Raw genomic sequence first — 25618 nt, forward strand, 5'->3', positions numbered from 1 at the left:
CATTGAATCAATGTGCGCCTGGGACGCATCAGCCAGGCGCACATGATGACAGGGTAGAGAGCGCCAGCGTAGAGCCCGAACTAACTAGCGTACTTGCGTGAGGGTCAAAGGGCGCCCTCACAGATTGATTACAATGCCACCGCCACCGGAGGAATTACTTGGAACGGAGGGGGACGCAGCCACAAGGGAGGTACGGTAAGAGCCTCCCCATACACATCGCATCTAGACCCTCCCACCCCCGAAAATAAGCCCTAGCACTAATTTCCTCCCCAAAAAGAATATAAGACAGTGTCTTATATTCGAGGAAAGATGGTAGTATGAGAGCTTACCTTTCCTCAAACTACATGGAAGAGGTAAAACTGGTCAGTGATTGACCAATCAAAATTGGATGTGTCATGCAGTTTTTTTTTTGGGGGGGGGGGGGGGATAAATTTAGCCTGGCATATACTTTCAATTACGATTGGCCAATCACTGACCAATTTTACCGCCTTCAAATAGTATGAGGGTTTAAGTACAAAATCTGCTCATAGTGCTCAATATCTGTTGACCCTCATAGTACACGGAGGAGGTAAAATTGGTCAGTGATTGGCCAATCATGATTGAAAGTGTGTACCAGGCTTTAGTGAATTGAAAAATGTATGCATGTATATCTGGTCCTGATTCTTGGCCAGCTATGTTCACGCTAGATGTGTTGTGACTACGGCCAGCACCCAAGAACACTGCCTTCTTTTTTTATATGGTATAAGCCTTCTTCTTTTATATGGTATAATACCAGCCTTTGCATTAGCAGACCCACCCGAAGCATCCTCGGATAACTTTTCCCTGAAATGGAAAGGGGGGGGGGGGGGGGGGAAGACTCGGTAGCTGACACAGTGCCTTGAGGAAATTGCACTGTTTTTCTATGTCTTCATCAATATGAGCTCCGGAGGCAAGCAGAGAGAGAGAGAGCGATGCAGAAAACAGCTATGAAATATACATGACGGGAGGGAGAAGATGGCTCCCAGGTGGCTCAGATTAAACAGTCCCGTACATATGTGCAGTGCTGACATTGAATTTAAAGGGAAAACGGAGGAGGTGAAACTGCAAATGGGGAAGATGAAACGGCACAAGAGGTTCACATCTCAGGGTCGTGTTTCTCTCTGTGATATCGTTATTGAGTTGGGAATATTTGTCGATTTTACATATTAAAATGTTACAGCCTGTCCACCTCGTGTTAGAGATAATAAAGAATGCTTGAGAAGGTCGTTGTGATATCATACAGTTTGGTCCATAAATATTTGGACAGAACTTATTATATAATTTTGGTTCTGTACATTACCACAATGGCCTCAATTCACTAAGAGCAGTTCAGTAAAATAATTTAGGTCGGTAAAATACCGCATTTGGTTTTATACACTTTTTTTTCCAAATTCACCAAGATTTCCCCATGCAGTAGAAGTTCAGTAATTTACAGAACAAATATGCTTTAACCTTTTGAGGACCGACACAAGTAACTCCTACGCTGCACTTGTGGCTGCCCTAGGCTGATGCGGCGAAGCATTTACACCACCTGCCGTTTCCGCTCCCGACGCGATCGTGCGCACCCGAGAGGGGAGATTAAGCTGTCATATGACAGCTGACTCCTCCCCTCACTGACCAGGAGCCATTGCCATGGAGAGTGTGAGTTACCGGCTGGTCAGAGCTGAAGGTAAATACCGAAGACTTTTGATTGAATTACCGAATGCTTTAATCTTTGAGAATTGCAATTTCTTGACATTTCTAGAGGTATTTATCACACAAGTAGGTAATTTACTTCACTATTCGGTTTCAGTGTGGTAATAGATTTAGTGAATTGGCATTTGGCAAAATCAAAGCTGTTTTAAAATCAGCTGTTTTCTGCATTACCAAATGGGCAAAGCTTACTGAATTGAGGCCAATGAATTTTAAATGAAACAACTCAGATGCAGTTGAAGTGCATACCTTCAGCTTTAATTCAGTGGGGGGGGGGGGGGGGGGGGGGGACAAAACGATTTCATAAAAATGCTAGGCAACTAAAGCATTTCTAAAAACATAATCCCTTCATTTCAGGGGCTCGAAAGTAATTGGACAAATTAAATAACTGGAAATAAAATGTTCATTTCTAATACTTGGTTGAAAACCCTTTGCCGGAAATGACATTCTGAAGTCTTGAACTCATGGACATCACCCGATTTTGAATGCTCTGCCAAACCTTTTCTGAAGTGGCTTTCAGTGCTGTTTGTTTGTGGACGTTTCTGGACGAAATGTAGTCTTCATCGAGTGAAATGCATGCACGATTTGGTTAAGATCAGGTGACTGACTTGGCCATTCAAGAAGTTTCCACTTTTTTGCATTAAAAAACTCCTAGGTTGTTTGGCTGTATGTTTTGGGTAATTGATCATCTACAGTATATTATGAAATGTGGCCAATTTGACTACATTTAGCTGGATCTGAGCAGACAGTATGTCTCTGAACACCTCAAAATTCATTTGGCTGCTTCTGTCCTGTGTCATATCATCAATAAACACTAGTGTCCCAGCAGCAAGGCACACCCCCAAGCCATCACTGCCTCCACCGTGTTTAACAGATGTGGTATGCTTTGGATAATGAACTGTTCCTCACCTTCTCCATACTTTTTTCTTGCCTATTCCTAATATTTATTGCATATTACTAATTTTTGAAGTAGCTCACAGGCTAAAAAATTGTGGGCACCTCTGCTGTAGAGTATGGAGCGTTACGACTACAGCAGCGCAGGGTGTTTTCACTAATCAGGCTCTGCTGAGCTTTAATGTGCCCCAGGATTGTGGCTGGGTATCATAGTTTGGAACCCCAAGCCATGCCTCCTCCCATCACTGCCATACTTCTGCCTGTCTGTGCCGCCACATACATTGCAACCTCCGCCCAAACAAGCATTTACTCTAGATCAGGGGTGCCCCCACATTTTCAGGTCACAAGCAACTTCAAAAACTACGAAGCCAGTGTGATCTACCGCTTCCCCTTATTAGGCAGACATTCCCCCATCTCCCAACATAATATGGCAGAATCCACCCCCCATCCTCATTCCTAAACTTAAATATAATCATGCAGACAGTCCCCCTAAAAATAATTACCCCATATTGTTATGCAGAGTCAGTGGTGGGCATCTATAAAATGAACAGATACTATTCCGCAGTCTCTCTTCATTCAGGCTCTTTTACCTGACGTTTCTGGCTGTGTGGCTGCTACCAAAATGTTGGCACAAGATTCAACAGCGGCTCCTACTACTGACAAGCCCACAGGAACTGCTGGAGAGTGAGGGAACACAGCCTCAATCACCACCCTCATTGGCTGTTTCCATCTGTACTGCTGGAGGGAAGGGGCCATGGACACTTTCGCCATGTTCACTGGTTGGTGCTGCATTGTCAGCGTTCGGCCCTTTTCTTTTTTCAGTGTGCGATCATGATCTACCCAGTAGTCTTTGCGATCTATGGGTTTATTGAGATTGATGTAATGGACACCCCTGCTCTAGATAAGCTTTAAGAAACAAAAACTGTGCTTTACATTACTTTTCACTAGGGGGCATTTGGGTTCCACTCAGGGCCAGATTTACCATAAGGCACTGTAGGCACATGTCTACAGGCTCCTGATGATGGAAAGGAGACTCACTTCCTTCCTTGAGCACCCCTCTCCCTCCTCTCCTATGCAGAGCCCTGATGAGAGTATAAATAAGATGTTACACACCCTGCTCTTGGCATTCCACTCACGAGATCTCCCTTCAGTCAGGGGCACTTCATACAGATGTTCCTCTAGCTATCTAATACTTGGGGGCACCACTAGCTACTTAATATTGAGAGTGCTTCTGGCTACCTAATACTAAGGGGCACATGTAGCTTCCTATGAAGGGCAAAGGAAGTGACAGCTGGGCCAGCCAGCACACTTGCAGTGCAGTTTGGTGGGGGTTTGTAGGTTTACGGAGGGCGAAGTCTAAGGTGCCAGGACATCTGTGCCTATAGGCTCCTGTGAGGTAAATCCATGCCTGGTTCAACTACATACAAAAAACATCCCTAGAGGTTCTGGTTCGCAATACCTTATGTGGGTAACCTGTAAAATAATAAATCCACCATCGTGGCTGAAACTAGCCAAAAAGGTTGTGTCTATCTGGCCACACCTCGGCCTGTCAAGGTCATACTTGGCTTCAATCGGACTTTCCAGTTCCACAGTTCTCCATTCTAGATAAGGTCAGCATTACTCAGGATATATTTTACAGTTTATAAATTAGTTATTGGAGAGAACTAATAAATACTGGTATGAAATTTTAATTCTGATATAAAAAAAGAGATCATATTGGCTTTTGAAGAGACTTATGAGGCTTTTGAAATGCCTTAGATCTTAAAATCTGACAGAAAATGACTATTCAGAGATCAGGCAATAAATGAAGAGGGGTTAGGCGGCTGGCAGCGAAAGATGTGCCACCTTGTAAAGGTTCATTGCTTCTATAAAGGCACAAGGTACTAATAAAAAGAAAAAGGATGTAATTACTTTTCAGAACAAAGGAAAGTGTTGTGTTGTTCTTTTGTTTAAAAGTGAAGCACTGGGTAACAAGCAGCTAATATGCTGCTGTAGAGAGTATTACTGCACCTACCGGTAATACAAAGTGCGCATGTGCTAATGTCATCATCCCAGCAGCTAAATAGCTACAATCATGTCACCATTAGGGATGCAAATATTTCAGAGTTTATGCAAATGTATGTACATTTTTGTGCAAATATATGCAGCTTAAAAATGGACCAATCAATTTAAACCTGGGTGGGTCTTGAGTGTTCCATTTTCAAGCTGCATATACCGTACAGACCAAAAGTTTGGACACACCTTCTCATTCAAAGAGTTTTCTTTATTTTCATGACTATAAACATTGTAGATTCACACTGAAGGCATCCAAGCTATGAATTAACACATGTGGAAGTATAGTACATAACCAAAAAGTGTGAAACAACTGAAAATATCTCATATTCTAGGTTCTTCAAAGTAGCCACCTTTTGCTTCGATTACTGCTTTGCACACTCTTGGCATTCTCTTGATGAGCCTCAAGAGGTAGTTACCTGAAATGGTTTTCACTTCACAGGTGTGCCCTGTCAGGTTTAATAAGTGGGATTTCTTGCCTTATAATTGGGGATGGGACCATCAGCTGCATTGTGGAGAAGTCAGGTGGATACACAGCTAATAGTCCTACTGGATAGACTGTTAGAATTTGTATTATGGCAAGAAAAAAGCAGCTAAATAAAGAAAAACAAGTGGCCATCATTACTTTAAGAAATGAAGGTCAGTCGGTCCGAAAAATTGGGAAAACTTTGAAAGTGTCCCCAAGTGCAGTCTCAAAAACCATCAAACGCTACAAAGAAACTGGCTCACATGCGGACCTCCCCAGGAAAGGAAGACCAAGAGTCACCTCTGCGTCGGAGGATGAGTTCATCCGAGTCACCAGCTTCAGAAATCGCAGGTTAACAGCAGCTCAGATTAGAGACCAGATCAATGCCACACAGAGTTCTAGCAGCAGACACATCTCTAGAACAACTGTTAAGAGGAGACTGTGTGAATCAGGCCTTCATGGTAGAATATCTGCTAGGAAACCACTGCTAAGGACAGGCAACAAGCAGAAGAGACTTGTTTGGGCTAAAGAACGTAAGGAATTGACATTAGACTAGTGGAAATTTGTGCTTTGGTCTGATGAGTCCAAATGTGAGATTTTTAGTTCCAACCACCGTGTCTTTGTGCAATGCAGAAAAGGTGAACGGATGGTCTCTACATGCCTGGTTCCCACCGTGAAGCATGGAGGAGGTGTGATGGTGTGGGGGTGCTTTGCTGATGACACTGTTGGGGATTTATTCAAAATTGAAGGCATACTGAACCAGTATGGCTACCACAGCATCTTGCAGCAGCATGCTATTCCATCCGGTTTGCGTTTAGTTGGACCATCATTTATTTTTCAACAGGACAATGACCCCAAACACACCTCCAGGCTGTGTAAGGGCTATTTGACCAGGAAGGAGAGTGATGGGGTGCTGCGCCAGATGACCTGGCCTCCACAGTCACCAGACCTGAACCAAATTGAGAGGGTTTGGGGTGAGCTGGACCGCAGAGTGAAGGCAAAAGGGCCAACAAGTGCTAAGCATCTCTGGGAACTCCTTCAAGACTGTTGGAAGACAATTTCAGGTGACTACCTCTTGAAGCTCATCAAGAGAATGCCAAGAGTGTGCAAAGCAGTAATAAAAGCAAAAGGTGGCTACTTTGAAGAACCTAGAATATGACATATTTTCAGTTCACCCTTTTTGGTTATGCACTATACTTCCACGTGTTCATTCATAGTTTGGATGCCTTTAACCACTTGCCGACCACGCACTCATACCGCGCGTCTGCAAAGTGGCAGCTGCAGGACCAGCGACGCAGTTCTGCGTCGCCGGCTGCAGGCTAATTAATCAGGAAGCAGCCGCTCACGCGAGCGGCTGCTTCCTGTCATTTCATGGCGGGGGGCTCCGTGAATAGCCTGCGAGCCGCCGATCGCGTCTCGCAGGCTAAATGTAAACACAAACGGAAATAATCCGCTTTGTTTACATTTGTACAACGCTGATAACAGTAGCAGCGTTGTACTGGATCAGCGATCCCCGGCCAGTCAGCGGCCAGGGATCGCTGTCACATGACAGGCAGGATCCTGTTAGAGGCTGCACAGGACAGATCCGTTCCTGTGCAGCCTCGGATCTCCAGGGAAGGGAGGGAGGAGAGGGGGGAATCTTGCGGTGGAGGGGGCTTTGAGGTGCCCCTCCCGCCAGCCACATGCAGGCAGGAGCGATCAGACCTCCCCAGCACATCATCCCCCTAGTGGGGAAAAAAGAGGGGCGATCTGGTCGCTCTGCCTGGTGTTTGATCTGTGCTGGGGGCTGTAGAGCCCACCCAGCACAGATCAGCAAATACAGCGCTGGTCCTTAAGGGGGGGGGGTAAAGGCTGGGTCATCAAGTGGTTAAATCTACAATGTTCATAGTCATGAAAATAAAGAAAACTCTTTGAAAGAGGCGGTGTGTCCAAACTTTTGGTCTGTACTGTATTTGCATACATTTTTACATAAATTTGCATAAACTCAGAAATATTTTCTTCTCTTTGATCATCCCTAGTCACCATTTCCCGCTTACAGCAAGACTCGTGCATTTTTTAAGTGAACTTTTCCCAAGCATTTCTGGTCATAAAATGATGGGAACAGAAAGTGGTGGGATGCAGCCATGCAAACTAGGGAGGAGTGAATCCTCTTCCTCTGTGCCTTCAACCAGGAACTATACTGATTAGAACTTCAAAAAAATTGCTTTTTTTTCTTTTACAATATTAATTTACAAATTATTAAAGCAGGATTCAGCTCTATATAGTGTATGATGAATTAAAAAATTACTTAGTTTGCAGTGTTCGTTTCCCTGAGTGTATTTAGGGCACTGCAGCTACAGTATATCACTTTCTGCGCACCCATTGGAATCAACCTACTTACACCTCCCATGCCACAGTAACCAAGCAATGGTTTGAGCATCGGCCTTCAGAAGGGAACCAGATTTAATTCCAATACTAAAATGACCATTATCTTGAAAAACTGTAAAATTGAAAATACATGTAAACACATACAAATAAGAAGTATGTTTCTTCCAGAGTAAAATGAGCCATAAATTACTTTTCTCCTATGTTGCTGTCACTTACAGTAGTTAGTAGAAATCTGGTTTTTGACTAGTCCATCTTTTCATGGGGATTCTTGGTATTTAATTTATTCTTTACTAAGCACTCCCTGGAAATGATCTATATAAATATGCAGGCAATCCCCCCCCCCCCCTCTTCCCAGCTGTTTGCACTCTATTCTGGCAGCTGGGCTGAGCAACTGCCATTCACTAACTACGTTTGAAAATAAATCTTGATAATCCCCCATGCGGAGATGGGCTAGTCTAAAACCTGTCACTTCTGTCAGATTTCTACTACCTACTATAAGTTAAAGCAACATAGGAGAAAAGTAATTTATACCATATTTTAATCTGGGAGAAATGTACTTTTTATTGATGTGTTTTGATATATTTCAAATTTTCCAGTTTTCACAATAATGGTCCTTTAAGTGTTCTAACAACCTGGGAGGAAGATCTAAATCAGACGATGCCACTGAAGAGGTGGTCAAAATGTTGCATTACCCTCCTAAGGGTAGCAATTATTATTCGCATGTCGAGACACTCCAACGTATTTACATAGAATCTACCCTAATAACCCAGGAGTATTTTTTAGAAATTGCAATAAAGAAGGGTCTATGGCACATATATGGTGGTATTGTCCAGCTGTGAGGGGCTAATGGGTAGAGGTAGCCTCACATATTAGTTCTGCCCTTGAATGGGCCATCTCTCCAGAACCCCTGACGTTATCATTGGAAGATAAACCCTCTGATTGGAAATTCCCCCACAGATTAGCTCAGCATACAGGCTTCATATTGTAAGTAGTGATGTTGCGAACTGTTCGCAGCAAACAGGCCATGGGGAATGACCTTGGGGTCATTTCCACAATCCTCATATATTAAGCATTGCTGTGCAAATGCTTTCCCGGCGTGTCCTTGATTGCGCGCCTGCAGCCGGGGGCGCCCTGCGCATGTGCGCACGTCACGCAGATCACTACCGGCTGCAGGCGCACGATCAAGAACGCGCGGCCAGTGGGAAAGCATCTGTGCAGTAATGCGTAGTATGATGAATGCGGAACTGACCCCAAGGTCATTCCCCATGGCCTGTTCGCTGCGAACAGTTCGGGCCATCTCTAATTGCAGGGCAGTGGCTGCACCATTGACTGAATCAACTAAAGGCATAGTGAACAAAATTCTTATCTCTGGGCAGGGCCGCCATCAGAAATGCCCCCCGCATTTATACATTACTTGTCCTGTGTTGCCCAATGCGTGGTGCCCATCTGTCTTCTGAATCCCCTGCAGATTAGGTACAGGTGTCCCCCAGTATAGGCTAGCTAGGTACAGGTTGTTGCCCAGTATAGGCTAGCTAGGTACATGTGTCCACCAGTATTGGTTAGCAAGGTACCCGTGTCCCCCTTGTATAAGTTAGCTATGAGTAGGGGCTTCAGTAAAAGTTAGCCAGCATTTGGGGAGCCAGTATAGGTGCCTCCCACCACCCGATCCAGGTGGTTGCTCACCATGCCTCTGTCCAGCGGTATTCTCTATGGGGAGGATCGGGACTGAGCGTCATGAAGTCGATGGCGATGACACATGTACCTTTTAAAGCCTCCTTAAACAGCATGCAGACACAGTGTCGAACATATCGCTCAGGGGGTCAGGGCCAGTTCTAGACTTTTTGCTGCCTGAGGCAAACTTGTGAGGAATTTCCTCTGTCCGAAGCTTGGCACCATGGTAAATTATTTTCTGTATATTTATCTTAGATGAGCATCTATTTTGATTTCTAAAATAGCACCAAATTAGCGAAAGCAGGAAAAAGGCAGAAAAAAAAATCATAATCACAGAAAAATCAGTTTCCTTCTATTTGGCATAGATCACTAAGTGCATAGACTGCACTGTCTGATATTTCCATACATGTGTTGGGATTCACCACGGAATTGCAGCGCATGGTTGCATGCATTTTGGTACATTTACTGTATATACTCACATATAAGCCTAATTTTCAGCACAAAAAATGTGCCTAAAAGTTACCCCCTCAGTTTATGTGAGTCGGTGAAGCAGAACGGATGTTGGAGCAGGTTTTGTTACTGGCAGAGGAGCATAAGGATTGTGCACTAGTGATCCTGGGCTTGTTAGCTGCCTGCTGTGTTCGGGCCCCTCATCCCCTGCAACATGGTGTGCAATGTGCGCTGCTCAAGAATACCTGTGTGTCCCCTGGCTTGTGGAGTGGAGTGTGCAAGCAAAGTGTCAAATGTCAGTGGAATGATCTGGGATTCTTCCTGTGTGGCAATCATTGTGGCTCATATCTATGACGCCATCTAGTGGCATCTTAAGACACTGCTGTATCATCCTTGGGGCATATCTGGCTATGGGGAGGGGGGCTGACTTGCACTGGGGGCACATCAGGCTACTGTGGAGGGTGCTTATACATGAGTCAATCACTTTTTCCTGATTCCTGAGGGAAAAGTGAATACCTCGGCTTATACACAGGTTGGGTTATATGCGAATATATACGGTAAGCAGTGATCCCATCCTACCTAATAAAACCCCTATGTCTCTGCGTCGTGTGTGTGTGTGTGTCCCTGCGCTACTGCGCTTGTGCTGCAGGGACAGCCATTGTCGGGACGGGTGTAGGATAGCCAGGGGGCCAGCTGGGCGTGTGCGTGGCGAGTGGGCACGGCGTGTGCACGCACGTGTCGGGCGCGTTGACAGGTGGCGATGACAGACCTAGAGCCCGTTATTAAACGTGCTAAGGTTCCTAGTTCATTATAAATGAATGGGATTGCAAGCGCATCTGTGAGAATTGCAATGCAAAGCAGAGCCATGCGTCACCATGGCCACCAGCATTGCAAGTGAAAATGAGGCCTAAAGTGAACCAGAGACGAAGCACCCTCATGTATTGTACCATATATATCAGTGGGAACATTAGAGAAAACACCTACCCTGCTCTCTGTTTCATTCTTTACTGCTCAGCCTGCTTCTTAACAGCCATGGTAAAATCCCCCCACTGAGCATTCAGTCTGGCTTTGCTCAGGAATCATTATAGCTGAGTCATAGCAGAGCCACAAGGGGGCAGGCTTGGGCATGAAAAGACATCAGAGAAGACAGACGCAGCTATAATGATTCCTGAGCAAAGCCAGACTGAATGCTCAGTCAAGGATTTTATCAGTGCTCATTAGAAGCAGGCTGAGCAGTGAAGGATGAAGCAGAGAGCAGGGTAGGTGTTTTCTCTAATGTTCCCACTGACATATATGGTAAAATACATGAGGGTGCTTCACCTCTGGTTCACTTTGGGGCCCTTTTTAACTATGTGAATTTGTATAAGAAAACATGGCATATGAAAGCAGACGGATTAGTTTAATTTCTATGCAAATTTTGTAATTGAAAATGCACATGTAGTTTTTTCACGTGTTTTTGCAAGAAAAACCTAAAGAACGATATTCCCCCATGTAGAATCATGTAGTAGAAAAACAACACATTGCATAAAACTTTACAGTGGAAATGTGCCCACTGGGGGTGGGGGGGGGGTGGGGGGGGCGGCTGATAGGTTTTGGCAACAGCAGGGCACAGACAACATTAGGTTATAGAACCAGGAGCAATAGCATTAACAAAAATTAATTATATTTAAATGAAACCTGAGATGAGATACATCTCAGGTAGCCCAATTACCTGTGGCTTCCTCCAGCCCCCTTGAGGCTGCTCGTTCCCTCGCTGTCTCAGGGACACTACCAGGCCGCTCCTGTCCCCCGCAGATGACCCCGAGACAGCGAGGGACCGAGCAGCCTCAAGGAGGCTGGAGGAAGCCCCCAGTAAGTATGATACCTGAGATGTATCTCATCTCAGGTACACCAACAGTAGCAACAGCAAAGGGTGCAGAAAACCGTAGCTGCAACCTAAGGGGGAAAAGGAAGGGGCGTGGAGATAGTTCAAGAGTTTTACAGCCAAGGGGAAGAAAGTGCCTTGAGGTCCTGGTGGTCAGCGTTAATCACTTACCTGATCCGATTGAATCAGGTCACGACCATCCCCCCCTCCCCCCTGGAATGCAGTTGCGGCCATTTTTCCAAAGTGTGCCTCAGCTATTTGGAAACCTCCGTCTGCATTTCCACAGCATGCCCCCAGCTCGGCAGCCACCAATTAGGTCACGGTGAACATTTCTGTGCCTCCTTCTGCCCCGACTGGTTGCTGCTTTCACATTGCCTTATCCTGGTGGACACTGGATCGGTCACTGTATGTATACCACTCAGTTGCCTTAGTCTCTCATTTATCTTGTTACATTATTATATACACACTAGACCTAAGGCCCGTTACAATAACCGGCGCTAGGCCTCTCCCCTCACAACCCCCCACCCGTTGCCGCTGCAGGTCAGTGCACATACGGCTGCGACGTGCAATGTGACCCGCTGTTTGATCAGACATGGTTGTGTGCCTTATAGGGTTGTTCAGTAGGTTTAGGAAACAATGATTTCATTGGTTTTACGGTGTTTGCTTCAGTTGTACTATAAAGCTCATATATTTGTATTGAATTTGGTGGTGCAGCTTTTTTTTGCAGAACTTCTTTTGCTTGCTACATCATTATTTGTATATTTCTGTAGCACCCATGTCGCTTTACTCAGGTGTGCGGAGGGTATTCACACATGTACCACACCAATTAGGCCACAGCTACCGAGCTGGGGGCGTGCCACAGCAATGCAGATGGGTGTGCTCAGAGCCACAGTAGAGGTTTTGAATTAAATTTTTTTTTTTTTTTTTTAAAAACTCACCACAACCTCAATTCCAAGTAAGGCAGTGCGATCACCTACCGGGAGGAATTAAAGCCAATCAGATAAGTATTTAACCCCAACACCCCCCACAGGACTGTATCATTAAGACTTTTACTTTAGGTGCTCTTTAAAGTTAACCCACACTGTAGAAGACCAAATACAGGCAGATGTACAGACACAACGCAATGTGCTCCATTGAGACATTAAAGGAACACTATCAATCTACATATGTTTTTCAATTGAGATAGGAATTGTTTGGGAAGTGCTGCTAAGTACTGGTGTATACATTTCACTGGCGACCTCTTTGTTAACGGTTATCAAAATACTTTCACACTTTTCTGACGCCAAAACTGAGCCATGAGGAGAGGGGAAATTCCCCTCACACTTGATCAGTTAACCCTGTGTGAAAGAAAGAGAGAAAGCTCACAGCTTTTCATACTGTTTTTGCTTTCTGAGAAAGATACTCTGTAGTCTGATATGCAACACTGGCTGTGCATTGAAGCAGACACCCCTTCTGCAATTGATTTGTCCCAATATAGCTAAATCCTACCCTCAATAAATTACCGTAAAGCTTTTGCCTCTGATATTTAACATGAAAAGTAGGAAAATGTTTACACAGCTACTTAGACATTATTTGAACATTGTAATTTTAGAACACTTGGGCATTGATAGTATTCCTTTAATCAGATGCTGGTCAATGTTTTGTATTCTTAGTAACACACGCCATCACCGTCACAGTAAATAGAGAACGTCACTTTTTAGAGACAATTTCATTACCGCCGGATGAGCAAACCTTTAATATGGTGACGTTAATTTGTGTGATTGCATTTCATGCCTGATATTGAGTTTACCTACAGCAATATCACTGCTTTAGAATGCATTCCATAAAGATTAAGTCAGCACTGGGAGCAATGAATAGGAAATATCGCCATCTTGCTCCCGTGAAAGTAACGTTAAGCAGAAACGTCCATCAATAAACAGCTATTCTGCGCTGACGTGAACGTGTTCATACTTTGTAAGGTACATCGATATGCAGCATGTATGATGGTGAATAGAAGTCTCATTGGACAACAAAGTCAAAATAAACATATACTTACCTCCCATGTAGTCTACTCATCAATCTCTTCCTCCTCTCCTGCGTCCTTTTTATTCATTGTGATCAATGGAATTCTCTGTCCTCCATTTTGAAAATGGCCATTACCCCATAAAAGCTTCCTGGTCAGCACACTGTTAAACTGTAATATCGCCTACTTGAGCCATGGGCATTACCTTGCTCATCAGTTGTCCTTTCAGTTATAACTGACAGCAACTGCTATATTTCAGTTCTGACAAACTTTTGTCATAACTATAGGGAATCATTGTTAAAAGAAAATGGTGAGCTTCTGAGAGGAACTGGCAGCAAGGTAAGTATGTAATATTCAGTTGCAGGTAGATAATGTGTTTGATCGAAATAATTTTACTCAGTTCACATTCATTTTAACAAGCTATTTAGATCAGTGACTAGAATTAAGGTACCCATATATATATTTTTTTTTCTGGCAAATTCAATCAAATCGATCAGCGATCATTGCTCCATCACAGCTGCCTGATTTCCATCTGGACCGATCCATAATTTAAATCGTTTTTGGCAAACTAATTTTGTTCGAAAGAGGGTGGGGCTTGGCAGCAATAAGTTTGCATGCGATGGTGTGCTCTCTTTCCCCAGCCCCCCCCCCCCCCCCCCAATATTAGATTATATAATGGGGGAGCGACGGTAGTGGTGGTCCTATACATCTAATAGTTTTTATGCTGAAATGTATAAGAATCTATTTGCGGTGTTTGGTAGTAACCGTCCAGATTTCATTTGAGAAGGATTTATCATTTGGCTAAATCGTGTGATTATCTTTTAAAGAATGGCCACCTTAAAGAGAAGCTCTGGTTCATAAGACAAGACAAATAACATTTATATTGTGCTTTTGTCCTGGCGGACTCAAAGCGCCAGAGCTGCAGCCACTAGGGCGCGCTCTATAGGCAGTAGCAGTGTTAGGGAGACTTGCCCAAGGTCTCCTACTGAATAGGTGCTGGCTTACTGAACAGGAGGAGCCGAAATTTGAACTCAGGGCCCATATGCAATTCACTTTTTCTCCTGAGTTTTTGTAATGGAAAAAGTCCCAAAAAGTAGACTAAAAAGTACTGTCAAATTTATTTTGAGTATTTGTTTGCTTGCTGGTGGAGTAAAATGCATTTTATTTAGAAGTTGGGAATATATAACCTAGGAGAAAACTAGTGAAAAAGTGAATTGCATATGGCCCCTGGTCTCCTGTGTCAGAGGCAGAGCCCTTAACCATTACACTATCCAGCCACTGGATAGTGTAAATACTTACCCAAGGTAAGGCTTCCCACACTGTCCTATAACCCTCCACCACTGGCCAGGACACCCCAACTGATCAGGGCCACGTTCGCTTTCTGGAACAAGCACATCCATCCTTCAGCCACGCAAGTAGGGCCCTGCCTGCGCAGTAGCATAAAGCGCGCATGAGCGAGTCCGGATTACTGCACAGGTGCAGCCATACTGGCTCAGATGACCAACAAGCCCTTGTCATTAAACTTTGGAGGGTATGCGAGAGGCAACAGGGGACTGGAGGACTCAGTGGGAAGCCTCTGTAGGTTCCAGAGGCTTCCCTCTTCTAGATGTGATGTTGACCCTAAGGGCCCTTTTCCACTAGCAGTCGCTAGCGTGCGCGCTGAACGCTAGCGATTGCTGAATCGCAATTCCGCCGTTTTCCCGACGTTTGCGGCCGCGATTTTGCTAGGCTATGCACTGCATAGCAAAATCGCGGCAAAAGTCGCTCCGCGGCGCGATCACGATCAAGTAAAAAACGAATCGCGGTAGTGGAAATGACCTACTGCGATTCCTATGTTAAAAAGCAAACCGTAGCGATTGTAAAATCGCTAGCGGTTTGCGGTTTTGCGATTCAGCTAGCGCAAACGCGCTAGTGGAAAAGGGCCCTAAGGCCACATACACACATCAGACCATAGTCTTTGGAAAATGAAAGATCACAGACCAATCTTACCACCCTTCATGTAGTATAAGAGCCATACTCTACACAGTCTTTTCTATGGAGCTGAACTCCCCATCAGAAAAAAACCTTTTCAAGATGCTGCACACACAGATGCTGTACAGACACAAAAGATCAGTATCTGCAAAAGATCTGTTCCTGCCAATTGCAATGATAGTCTATGAGATCTGCAGATCATCATACACACATGATTTAACGGACATTCATCTGCAGATCTGAAAATCCATCCTGGTGGATCTGATCTGCAGATGAATGTCAGTTAAATCATGTGTGTATGATGATCTGCAGATCTCATAGACTATCATTGCAATTTGCAGGAACGGATCTTTGGCAGGAACAGATCTTTTGCAGATACTGATCTTTTGTGTCTGTACAGCATCTGTGTGTGCAGCATCTTGCAAAGATTTCTGTCTGATGTGGAGTTCAGCTCCATAGAAAAGACTGTGTAGGTATGGCGCTCATACTACATGGAAGGGGGTAAGATTGGTCTGTGATCTTTCATTTTCCAAAGACTATAGTCTGATGTGTGTATGTGGCCTAAGTTTTGGCTCGGCTACACTATAAGGCTTCAATACAATAACTTGACTACACAATAATAGGTTTGTGGTATACACACTGAATGATTTAGGCCAGAAGTGATTTGAAAAAGCTCTTGCTAATGCAATGCTAGAGGGGGGGGGGGGGGGGGGTTTATACAATCACATCGCTCAAGTGAGATCACACCCATAGCATTGCATTAGCAAGAGTTTTCAAATCACAAAGCGCTCAGAAAAGCGCTCCTAGTGAGTTTCTGGCCCAATACGGATTTGTAAGCATGTATTGAAACAATATAAGTTGGGTGGGCACTAGGACATATATCACATGGACTAAGTACATAGGCTTTAATGCACATGCCTTTCCAATTTTCATCTTCTTTTAACCGCTCTAGCGTTCTGATTATATGCGGCGCACGCCCGCGGGAGGTTTTTTTTTCACCTAATTTTTTTTCATGTAGCTAGCCTAGCGCTAGCTACAGGATTCCCCCCTCCCTGCGGAATCCTCATACCTCTTCCGATCGCTGCCGGCGATCATACACATCAGGAAATCCCATTCTGAACGGGATTTCCTGCAGGGCTTTCCCCGTCGCCAAGGCGGCGAACGGAATGATGTCGACGTTGTGACGTCACAGGTAATTGGCCAGGCTGCGCAAGAGGGGGGGGGGAGGCCTCTTTCGCGGCGGGTAGCGGCGAATCGGTGGTTGAGCAGCGGCGATCGGAAAAACATGCAGCTAGCTGCGGGTTTCAAAAAAATTATTCAAATCGGCCCACCAGAGCCCGAGCAATCCACCGCGGCGTTACTGGACGAGCTGAGCTCGTCCACAACGCCCAGGTGGTTAAGAGGAGCTCCAGTCAGTGAGATTAGATTACACACTAATAATGGCAATTCTGGAATAGCGATAGCCATAATTATTACAACTGTTGAATTTTCTCTGTATGATCCCCGCATAAGTAAATGGCCTGGTTTGCCAATAAGCAGGACTGTGCTCTCTGACTACAGTTCAGTCTGCTGGAGGAACGCACAGAATTGGTCAGTTTTACTCCCACTGTGTTGCTCTGGGGACAGTGTGCAATGTGTCATCACAGCCTGCTGGTTTGCTTTGAGTTTGAGCTCTCTTAACTTTCTTTACTGGAATCAGCTTTAGGGCTCAAACCTATTAGCAGCCTTTTCTAAGCGCTAGTGATCTGAAAAGCTTTGGCTAATGCAATGCTATGGGGGGATTTTTATAAACTCACATCGCTAAAGTCGGATCATACCCATTGCATTATATTAGGAATGCACATTATTATACATTTGTTTGGTTTGGTTTTTTTTAACCCACATTCAGCTAAGATGTCTGCCTTATTGCATAAATGTGCAGTTTTCACTAACACCGAGTTGGGCAATTACACTCAATATTACTACTAGTCATGTACCAATTTTATTAACAAAATAACAGCTGAACAGTAGCCGTTTCTTTCTTCATGAAGAGAAATCAACAAGCAGGGCAGAAGGAGTTAAGGCCATCCAGGAACTGACAGAAGATAATATAAGGAAGGTAATTGTGTGGTAAGAGGGGGATCGATAATGATTATCAACAAGCTCCTGTCTCACTAGTCTTCCTAAGGACATGATACATTTGCCTAATGGTCTGCCTGGAGATCAGGCCAAGATGTCACCCAGTGACAGGGGTGGTAGGCCAGTCCTCAGCAAGCCTTCTCCTCTGTACACGGCAGACTGACGCCAGACTGCCGCAGGTGAAACAGCCAACCGCTAAAAGCACGCCGCCCCAGCGATAAGGACAAGCCCCATATATAATTAATGTTCCTTACAGGTCTTCCAAGACTGTGCCGGCAGCGGGCGATTCCTAGACTGCTCTCTGCTCTGAGGAGAACGCAACCTACAGCTGATGTCTGGGGGGGAAAAGATTTATACATTTTAAATACTTGCTAAAAAAAAAGTGACAATTCTTTTCAAAATAAATTATTTTTACATTCACAACCTGTAAAAAGTATAAAGAGAACATATGACTGGAAACCAGAAAAATATAGAGGCTGCCATATTTATTTCATTTTAGTTGTCCTTTAAACTAAGAATTCATATTAATCAATGGGCTAGTTTACATTTACATTTTTTGTGCATGCAGAAAAAAAACGGACACCCTGCAGCATAATTCTGCATATTGAGTGCGTGACTGCAGTAGTGTCTGAGTCACAAACCTGAAACAAGCATGCAGCTAATCTAGCTCGTCCAGAACGCCAGGGAGGTTAAAGCGGTTTTAAACCCGGACAGAATATTCAATAAACACAGGTTTTCCTACTTTTTATATGCCCTACGGTTATCATATTTGCATTTGTGCATAAGTATTAATATCCATTTACAAGTTATAGCTTCCCAAAAGTACAGTTTTTTTGCTTTGTGAGCTGACTTTGCATTTTATTGATAACTGCTTTTATTCATTCAGGCAGACATGCTTTGACTGTGTTTCTGGGAGCTTCTCCACACAGTTAGAGAATGTGTCACATTCCTTATTTGATACATTTAAGTAAACACAAGATAACATTGTTTAACATTCGGATGCGGCAGCTCTGCTGGCAGGGAAGCTTGTAAAGCCTGTGTTTAACCCTTTGAATGATGTTCTAGTAAAAAAAAAAAAATGCTGGTCGTAAATAATATGTTGTGAATAATCTATTAGAGCAAAGAAGAAATTCTGGGTTATATTCCGCTTTAAAAGGAAATAATTATGGCATCCTCCATATTCCTCAGTTCAGGTGTGCTTTGAAGATCTTTATTCCAATCCGATTAAGATTACCAACTCGCCTGGACTGAAATGAATCTCCATGTATACACAGTTGTAATGTGAGGGGTGCTAAATTTTGCCCCCTGGAGTAACTAGAAAATGATGAAATAAAAGTCAAGAACCAAAATTACCTTAGTATTGTGGAAACTACTACAACCAGTGCAGTATCGTAGGTCCACTAGTTCAAGTATCTCGTGAAAAAAAAAAAAACTATCAGAAAAACAACAAAAGAAAAAAACCTCTGGGGAATACTTACCTCTGGAGGGGAAACCTCAATCCTAACGAGGCTTCCCCAGTCCTCCTCCGTCCCATGGTGGCAGCGCCAGAAGCCCTGAACAGCGGGAATGTAAATATTTACCCTCTCCGGCACCAGCGCAGTAACAGCTCTTCATGCAGGTTCAGGCGGAAATAGCCGAGCCAGATCGGGTCCGCTCTACTAAGCAGGTGCAAGGCGCCTGCACAGTAGAGCAATCGGGTTCGGCTATTTCCATCTGAGCCCATCGGGAAGCTGCTACTGCGTCTGCACTGGAGGCGGGAAAGGTAAATATTGAAGCCACTAATGTGCCTGCACCACAGCCAACGTCCCTTGTTGACTGTAGTTTCGGGGGATACAGCTCCGCCACCATGGACCGGAGGTGGATGGGGGAAGCCTCATTAGGATCCAGAGGATTCTCCCACCCGAGGCAAGTATCCCCCAGGGGACTTTTGTAACAGAGACTCTTTAAAAATAATTTAACAAAAGGAACAGGCAACTATAAACTATGAAGTTTCACAGATCATAGTTTGTTCCCTCAGAAAGAAGGCTTGTCCTCAGGGCATGGAGATTTACAGAATCAAATGACACCTGAAGGGATATGGAGGTTGCCATATTTCCTATTAAACAAAACCTGTTGCCCAGTGTTCTGCCAATTTTTCAGATATCAGTAGTGTCTGAATCACACATCAGGACAAATCCAATCGGACTTCAGTCAAACAACTGATCTGCATGCTTGTTCAGGGTCTATGACAAAGTATTAGAGGCAGAGGCTCAGGACAGCCAGGCAACGGATATTGTTTAAAAGGAAATTACAGTAGGTCAGCCTCCTTATTCCTTGTACTTCAGGTGTGATTTAATATAAAAGCATGGGTAGAAATGCCTCAAACACACATTTTTGAAGTGTGCGAATGGCAAATATTGTTTTCTTCCTTTCGTGGTATTACATCCTCAATCCTTCCAAAACCTTAGTCACTAAAGCTACATGCACATCTAATCTTGATTAGCCAATTTACAAAACTTCCCTACACAGTGTGTTCAAAGCATTCAAAATCTGTTGGACCTTGTCAAATTGACCAATCAAGCTTGAATGTTTGTACCAGAGTTTACCAGTGAAGATGTCCAGTGAAGTCTTCCAGCTCGAGTCCAGATCTCTTCTGGAGGAAAACCAATGTCATTGTAGCTCAAGCCTGCTTGCAGTGCTTTCAGGAAGAGGCAGAATTGTAAAAGCACCTCATACCCACTCCCTTCACGCTATTGGAGGAGAGGAGCGGCTGTAACATCCTCTTCCTGTTTAGCGCAATACGGGGGTGTGGCTTTCCTGCCAGGTTGATGTGCGTGATAAGCATTGTGATGTTGGCCAACCTCATCTTCTCTCCCATGGTTTCTTCTTGGATGATGTTAATATCAGGACACAGGCAGAAGGTGCAATGACTAGTACAGTATGCTCAGGGAAAGAGGGGGAGATGGGGCGACATCCATCACAGAGTGGAGGACTCTACTAGAAGAGTAAAGCTACGTACAGACATGCGATAACGATCGTTCGTAAGCAACGACGAACGATCAATTAAGGAGAGAAATGAAAAGGTCGTTAGTAAAGAGGTGTTGAAAGTGGGAAACGATCAGATCGTTTCCGAACGAACGATGCGGAAGTGACGAACGTATGATACAGCGCATCTAGTATGCTAAACGTTATTCAGATCAATGAACCCGGAACGAACGTCATTGTTAATGGCCAGTAGGAAAGAGGAAGTTGCGTACATATATATATATATATATATATATATATATATATATATATATATATATATATATATATATATATATATATATATATATATATATATATATATATATATATATATATATATATATACACACACACACAGGGAGAGAGAGATATAGATAGATATATCTCTATCTATGTCAACATATATCTATATATCTCTATACATCTATCTACATCTATATATATATATATATATATATATATATATATATATATATATATATATATATCTATATACATCTCTCTGTCTCTCTCTCTCTGTCTGCGCATGTACGGTACTTAACGAACGATCGTTTTTGTAACGATCAGCATACACACGTACTTTTGCTAACGATCGTCGTTACAAAAAATCCGCCAGGACGGATTTCCAGTTTGCAACGACTTCAGTCGCTGATCGTTACCCTTAACGATCGTTAGCGGTTATTTTGTAACGATCGTCGTTATAAACGATCGTTAGTCGTTCGTTACCAACGACTTTAGTCGCATGTCTGTATGCCCCATTAGGGGGGCAGGGAAGGAAGAGAAAAATACATTGACGTGGGCATTAATCAGATGATAAAAGTCCTGCTGAAGGTGCCAAAGTCATTTTAATTAGTAATTTTTTCGTTCGTAAGATTTGCTGTTTGGACTCCCCTCCCCCTCTCTTCCAGCTCACAATTCCCAGCTGTAGAAGAATGACCAAACTCAGCACAACACCGGGTGGAACATGTGAACCACACATACCTAATTAAAGCAGAGATAGACTTAGGCATCGCACTAATTATCTCCATATCCAGATGAAGCTTCTTTTTGTTTGTGCTCTCTCCATGAACCCTGCTGGGGGTGTTGGAGCCGTTTAAGGCGAAGTTGCCTTTGCCAAAAGAAATTCTGCAGGACCCATATTAACAAGAGAGAATTAGACGCTAATAAAATACACACTTTACAATATCGGCTATACGCCGTGGCTTTGTCACAAACAGGATGAGACAACTTCTTCTCTGTAGCAAATAGTGAAAGCCTCTTCCCACATAGTTTTGTTACCTTTGTGCACTGTGCTCTCAATGGCTGCTTATGTCAGGAGTCTCTTCACGTCCGTGATGTCATTGAAAGAGAAGGATTATGGGAAAATTACTTGTGTAATGGTTTCGCCAGGCTCACCTCCGTTGCACTACACCTGCCCCTATTCAGGCTTTTAACTGCAATGGAAGCCAAAGCAGCTCTCCCTGTTCGGTGCATGTTCCGTTTCATTCCTTACTCCCTGTATGGCTGCGTATACCACAGGAGCCTGTCTGTGTACAGCAGCCACACCAGAGAGTGTTCTAGGTCTATACTGCCAGGCATACCACTTGGAGCCATGAATGGTGGCTGAGTAGAGCAACGAGGAAAGCTTGGTGAAAGCAACAGACTTATATGTATCAGAACCCTACCTAACATGCACTCGTTTAGAGTTTTTATTTTTTCTTCATGTCAGTTCAGGTGTCCTTTAATCATGAACACTTGGACTGATGCATTGACTGGCAGCAAATTCTATGCTGCTCTCCCTTAAAGGGATACTGTAGGTGGTCGTGGGAAAATGAGCTGAACTTACCTGGGGCTTCTAATGGTCCCCCGCAGACATCCTGTGTTGGCACAGCCACTCCCCAATGCTCCGGCCTCACCTCCGGTTCACTTCTGGAATTTCTGACTTTAACGTCAGAAAACCACTGCGCCTGCGTTGCCGTGTCCTCGCTCCCGCTGATGTCACCAGGAGTGTACTGCGCAGACAGACCATACTGGGCCTGCGCTGTGCGCTCTTGATGACATCAGCAGGAGCGAGGACACGGCAATGTAGGCGCAGTGGTTTTCAGACTATAAAGTCTGAAATTCCAGAAGTGAACCGGAGGCGGGGCCGGAGCATCGGTGAGTGGCTGCGCGGGCACAGGATGTCTGCGGGGGACCATTCGAAGCCCCAGGTAAGTTCAACTTATTTTCCCCTGACCCCGCTACAGTATCCCTTTAAGCACTCACGTTTTTTCAGTGTGTTGGGCCCTTGCGGGTGGATGGTGAAAATGTGAGTAACCAGGAAAATGCAGTGGTGATTGCCTGCATTGGGGGAAAGTAGCAGGCCACAGCCAGCTCACATGTGTGCTGTAGCTCTGACCCCTTGCATGCTCACCAGCATTTTGTTATTACACTGCAGTGTGTGCTGCTGGAGGGGATCAAAGTGTAAAACTCTGTCATACACTTGGATCTACTCTGGGACGGTGTCACCAAATGTGGATCAGTCAATGGCACGTTAAGTGACATTGCAAATGCCCTATTATGACATACCAGGGCAGTGGAGTCCGTACAAAAATCTAACTCCAACTCAGTTTATGAAACCACCGACTCCTCAAAATGGCTCCGACTTAGACGCCTTAGTCTAATACTGGGGCTTTGGATTTTGTACAAAAATTACCCGACTCCTCAGCTTATGAAATCACCAACTCCGACTCCAACTCCGGGTACCCAAAATTGCTCCGACTCCACAGCCCTGTAACATACTATGAATATTACGCAGCCCAGTGGTGATAAATGTCAGACTCCGACACTTATCTGAAGACAATGACACTGTGCTGGATTTTGTCCGGCAACAGCAACATCTTGTGGCAGACAGGTCTTCTATGTCGGACTATGTCTGACATTGGACCTATGCCGGACAGTTTTTTTTTTTTCAATAAAAAAAATGATTGAAACTAATGATACATCGAAAGCACATTAGTAATAAGCCACTGTCATAAGATATGTAGTAGAAATAGAAGATTCCAATATACAGACCAGCATGTAAAAAAAATAAAAATAAAATAAAATTGTATTCTACAGTAAACATCTCTCCAATTGTGCAAAAAGTAGCAGGTTTAACAATGGATGCATACAAACTATTCTTGGCAGAGAGGGGAGGAGTGACACATTCAAAACATTGCCTCCCATTTAGGCCCTAAAACCATAACATGAAGATAAAAAGGCCTTTCTCCTTTTACTAAAGATTGTTGTGGACCACCACAATTTACCAGGTCTCATCTTCCAAAGCTCTAAGGGCTGGTTCAGACAGACGTTTGCAGAGCGTTTACTGCCAGCGTTCGGGGCTTGGCGTTAAACGCTCCCATTCAAGTGAATGGGAGCGTTTGTACCAAGCTTTTACGCGCGTTTGCACAAACGCGGCGTTCGGGTCCCGATTTTCACTGGCGTTCAAGGAGCCCCTGGAAGCTACATGTTGCTTTCAGGGGCGGTTAACCGCGACGGGTAATGTCCCCCTAGGGGAAGAAAAAACGCGACCGCATCCAAACGCAATGCGAACGCTGCTGAAAGCCTGAACGCATCACGAATGCAACGCCAACGAACGTGACGCCTCCAAACGTCCGTCTGAACCAGCCCTAAGTCTGTCAATCCAGGAATCCCATGTTTTGTAAAATATTTGTAGTTTATCAGCAACAGTAGCATACATTTTCTCAGAAAGGTTTCCTGTACAACCTAGTTAGAACAGGAGCAATATATAGGGCAGGCTTATACCATTGGGAGGCCAGGTAGACCTTAGCAGAGATAAGACCGTGTTGAATTTGCCTATGCTTGGGGGTGCCTAGTCTTGTCAGCCTTAAAGCCGCAAAAAATAAAAAAAAAATTATTCGGGTCTTTATGAAATAGAGTTTCAAAAATAAGAGATATTAGTCTGGCCATCCATGACCAAAATCTTGAAGCTATGACAGTCTGAAATAGGAGCAGAAAGGGTTAGAGCTCTGTGGAAGGACTTTGTTTTATAAGCCCATAAGCACCAAGTAATCAAGCTGGAAGGACCTATGCCATTAATTATTTCAATATATAGAGCCAAACTAAGAGCCAAGCTAAAAACAGAGTTTAAAGTGAACCTCCGGACTAAAAATCTACTCAGCAGAACTGAAAAGGCTTGGTGTTTCTTTAACAGTTTCACAGCATCAGAACTTTGTTTCTCTACAAGCCTCATATTTAGCTGCACAGAAGAAAACTGCCCGGGCTTTTTTCCCCTGATGCTGTGCAAAGCATGATGGGATTTCTGATGATGTTCTCGTTCTGCGGTTTTGGTGCAATTTTTTATTTTATTTTTTACATTTTGAATTTGACATTTGAAGCCTACGGTGTGCAGCTGGGAGGGGTGATCAGGACACAGAACAGTTGGAACTGTGTCTCCTGCTCCCTGTCCCCTCCTTTCAACTAAAAAGATGGCTGCCCCCATGACAAAGATGGCAGCCCCCATGAATCACAAACATTTGCCTGTTCTTTTAAAACAGGGTGGGTAAGAGATTATATTACCTATCTATTCTAATTAACATAACTAATGCAACTTGATGACAGTATGGTTGTTTAGGCTGAAGTTCCCCTTTAACTTCCTGCACAAAAGTGGGGCATCCTTTCATAGAGCAGCCTTGTGAAGGTTCATTAGATCGGACATTGAATAGGAATAAGATTTCTAATTTGTTCTTAACTTTTTTTTTCTTCTTCATAAAATCTAAGCGGCAAAAGTTCACATTTCTCAGGCTCTCTCCAGCCAGCTATCTGACTCATGCAATTTGAATGAGACGCAGATACGCGGACAGAGTAGACCCCCCCCATCAGCTTTCCAATGGATTTCAAAAGTGAAGGAGAGAAGATTGAGGACACATTTTCTCTGGGAAACCGTACTGAGACAAGTATTACTGATCGGAGTTCTACAGAGACTAAATCCTAATTCTCTTCCCTTCCTCCATTTCTATTGTTACAACAGAGTGAGAAGGTGCCCCTAAAATAGGTGGTAGTGGATGACCGGTATAGATTATGTGGC

General features: G+C 44.0%; 1 protein-coding gene across 1 annotated transcript in view; it reads right to left on the reverse strand.

Moving 5' to 3' along the window:
* Positions 1–17405: 17405 nt before the first annotated feature.
* Positions 17406–25618, reverse strand: part of MED27 (mediator complex subunit 27) — a 390553-nt gene continuing 382340 nt past the window's right edge. Inside the window, exon 8 of the mRNA XM_068248917.1 lies at positions 17406–17900. Coding sequence (XP_068105018.1) covers positions 17694–17900 — 207 coding nt within the window. The 3' untranslated portion in view covers positions 17406–17693. The remainder of the gene's footprint in view (positions 17901–25618) is intronic.

The sequence above is a fragment of the Hyperolius riggenbachi genome, chromosome 8 (assembly GCF_040937935.1).
Source record: "Hyperolius riggenbachi isolate aHypRig1 chromosome 8, aHypRig1.pri, whole genome shotgun sequence".
NCBI lineage: Eukaryota > Metazoa > Chordata > Amphibia > Anura > Hyperoliidae > Hyperolius > Hyperolius riggenbachi.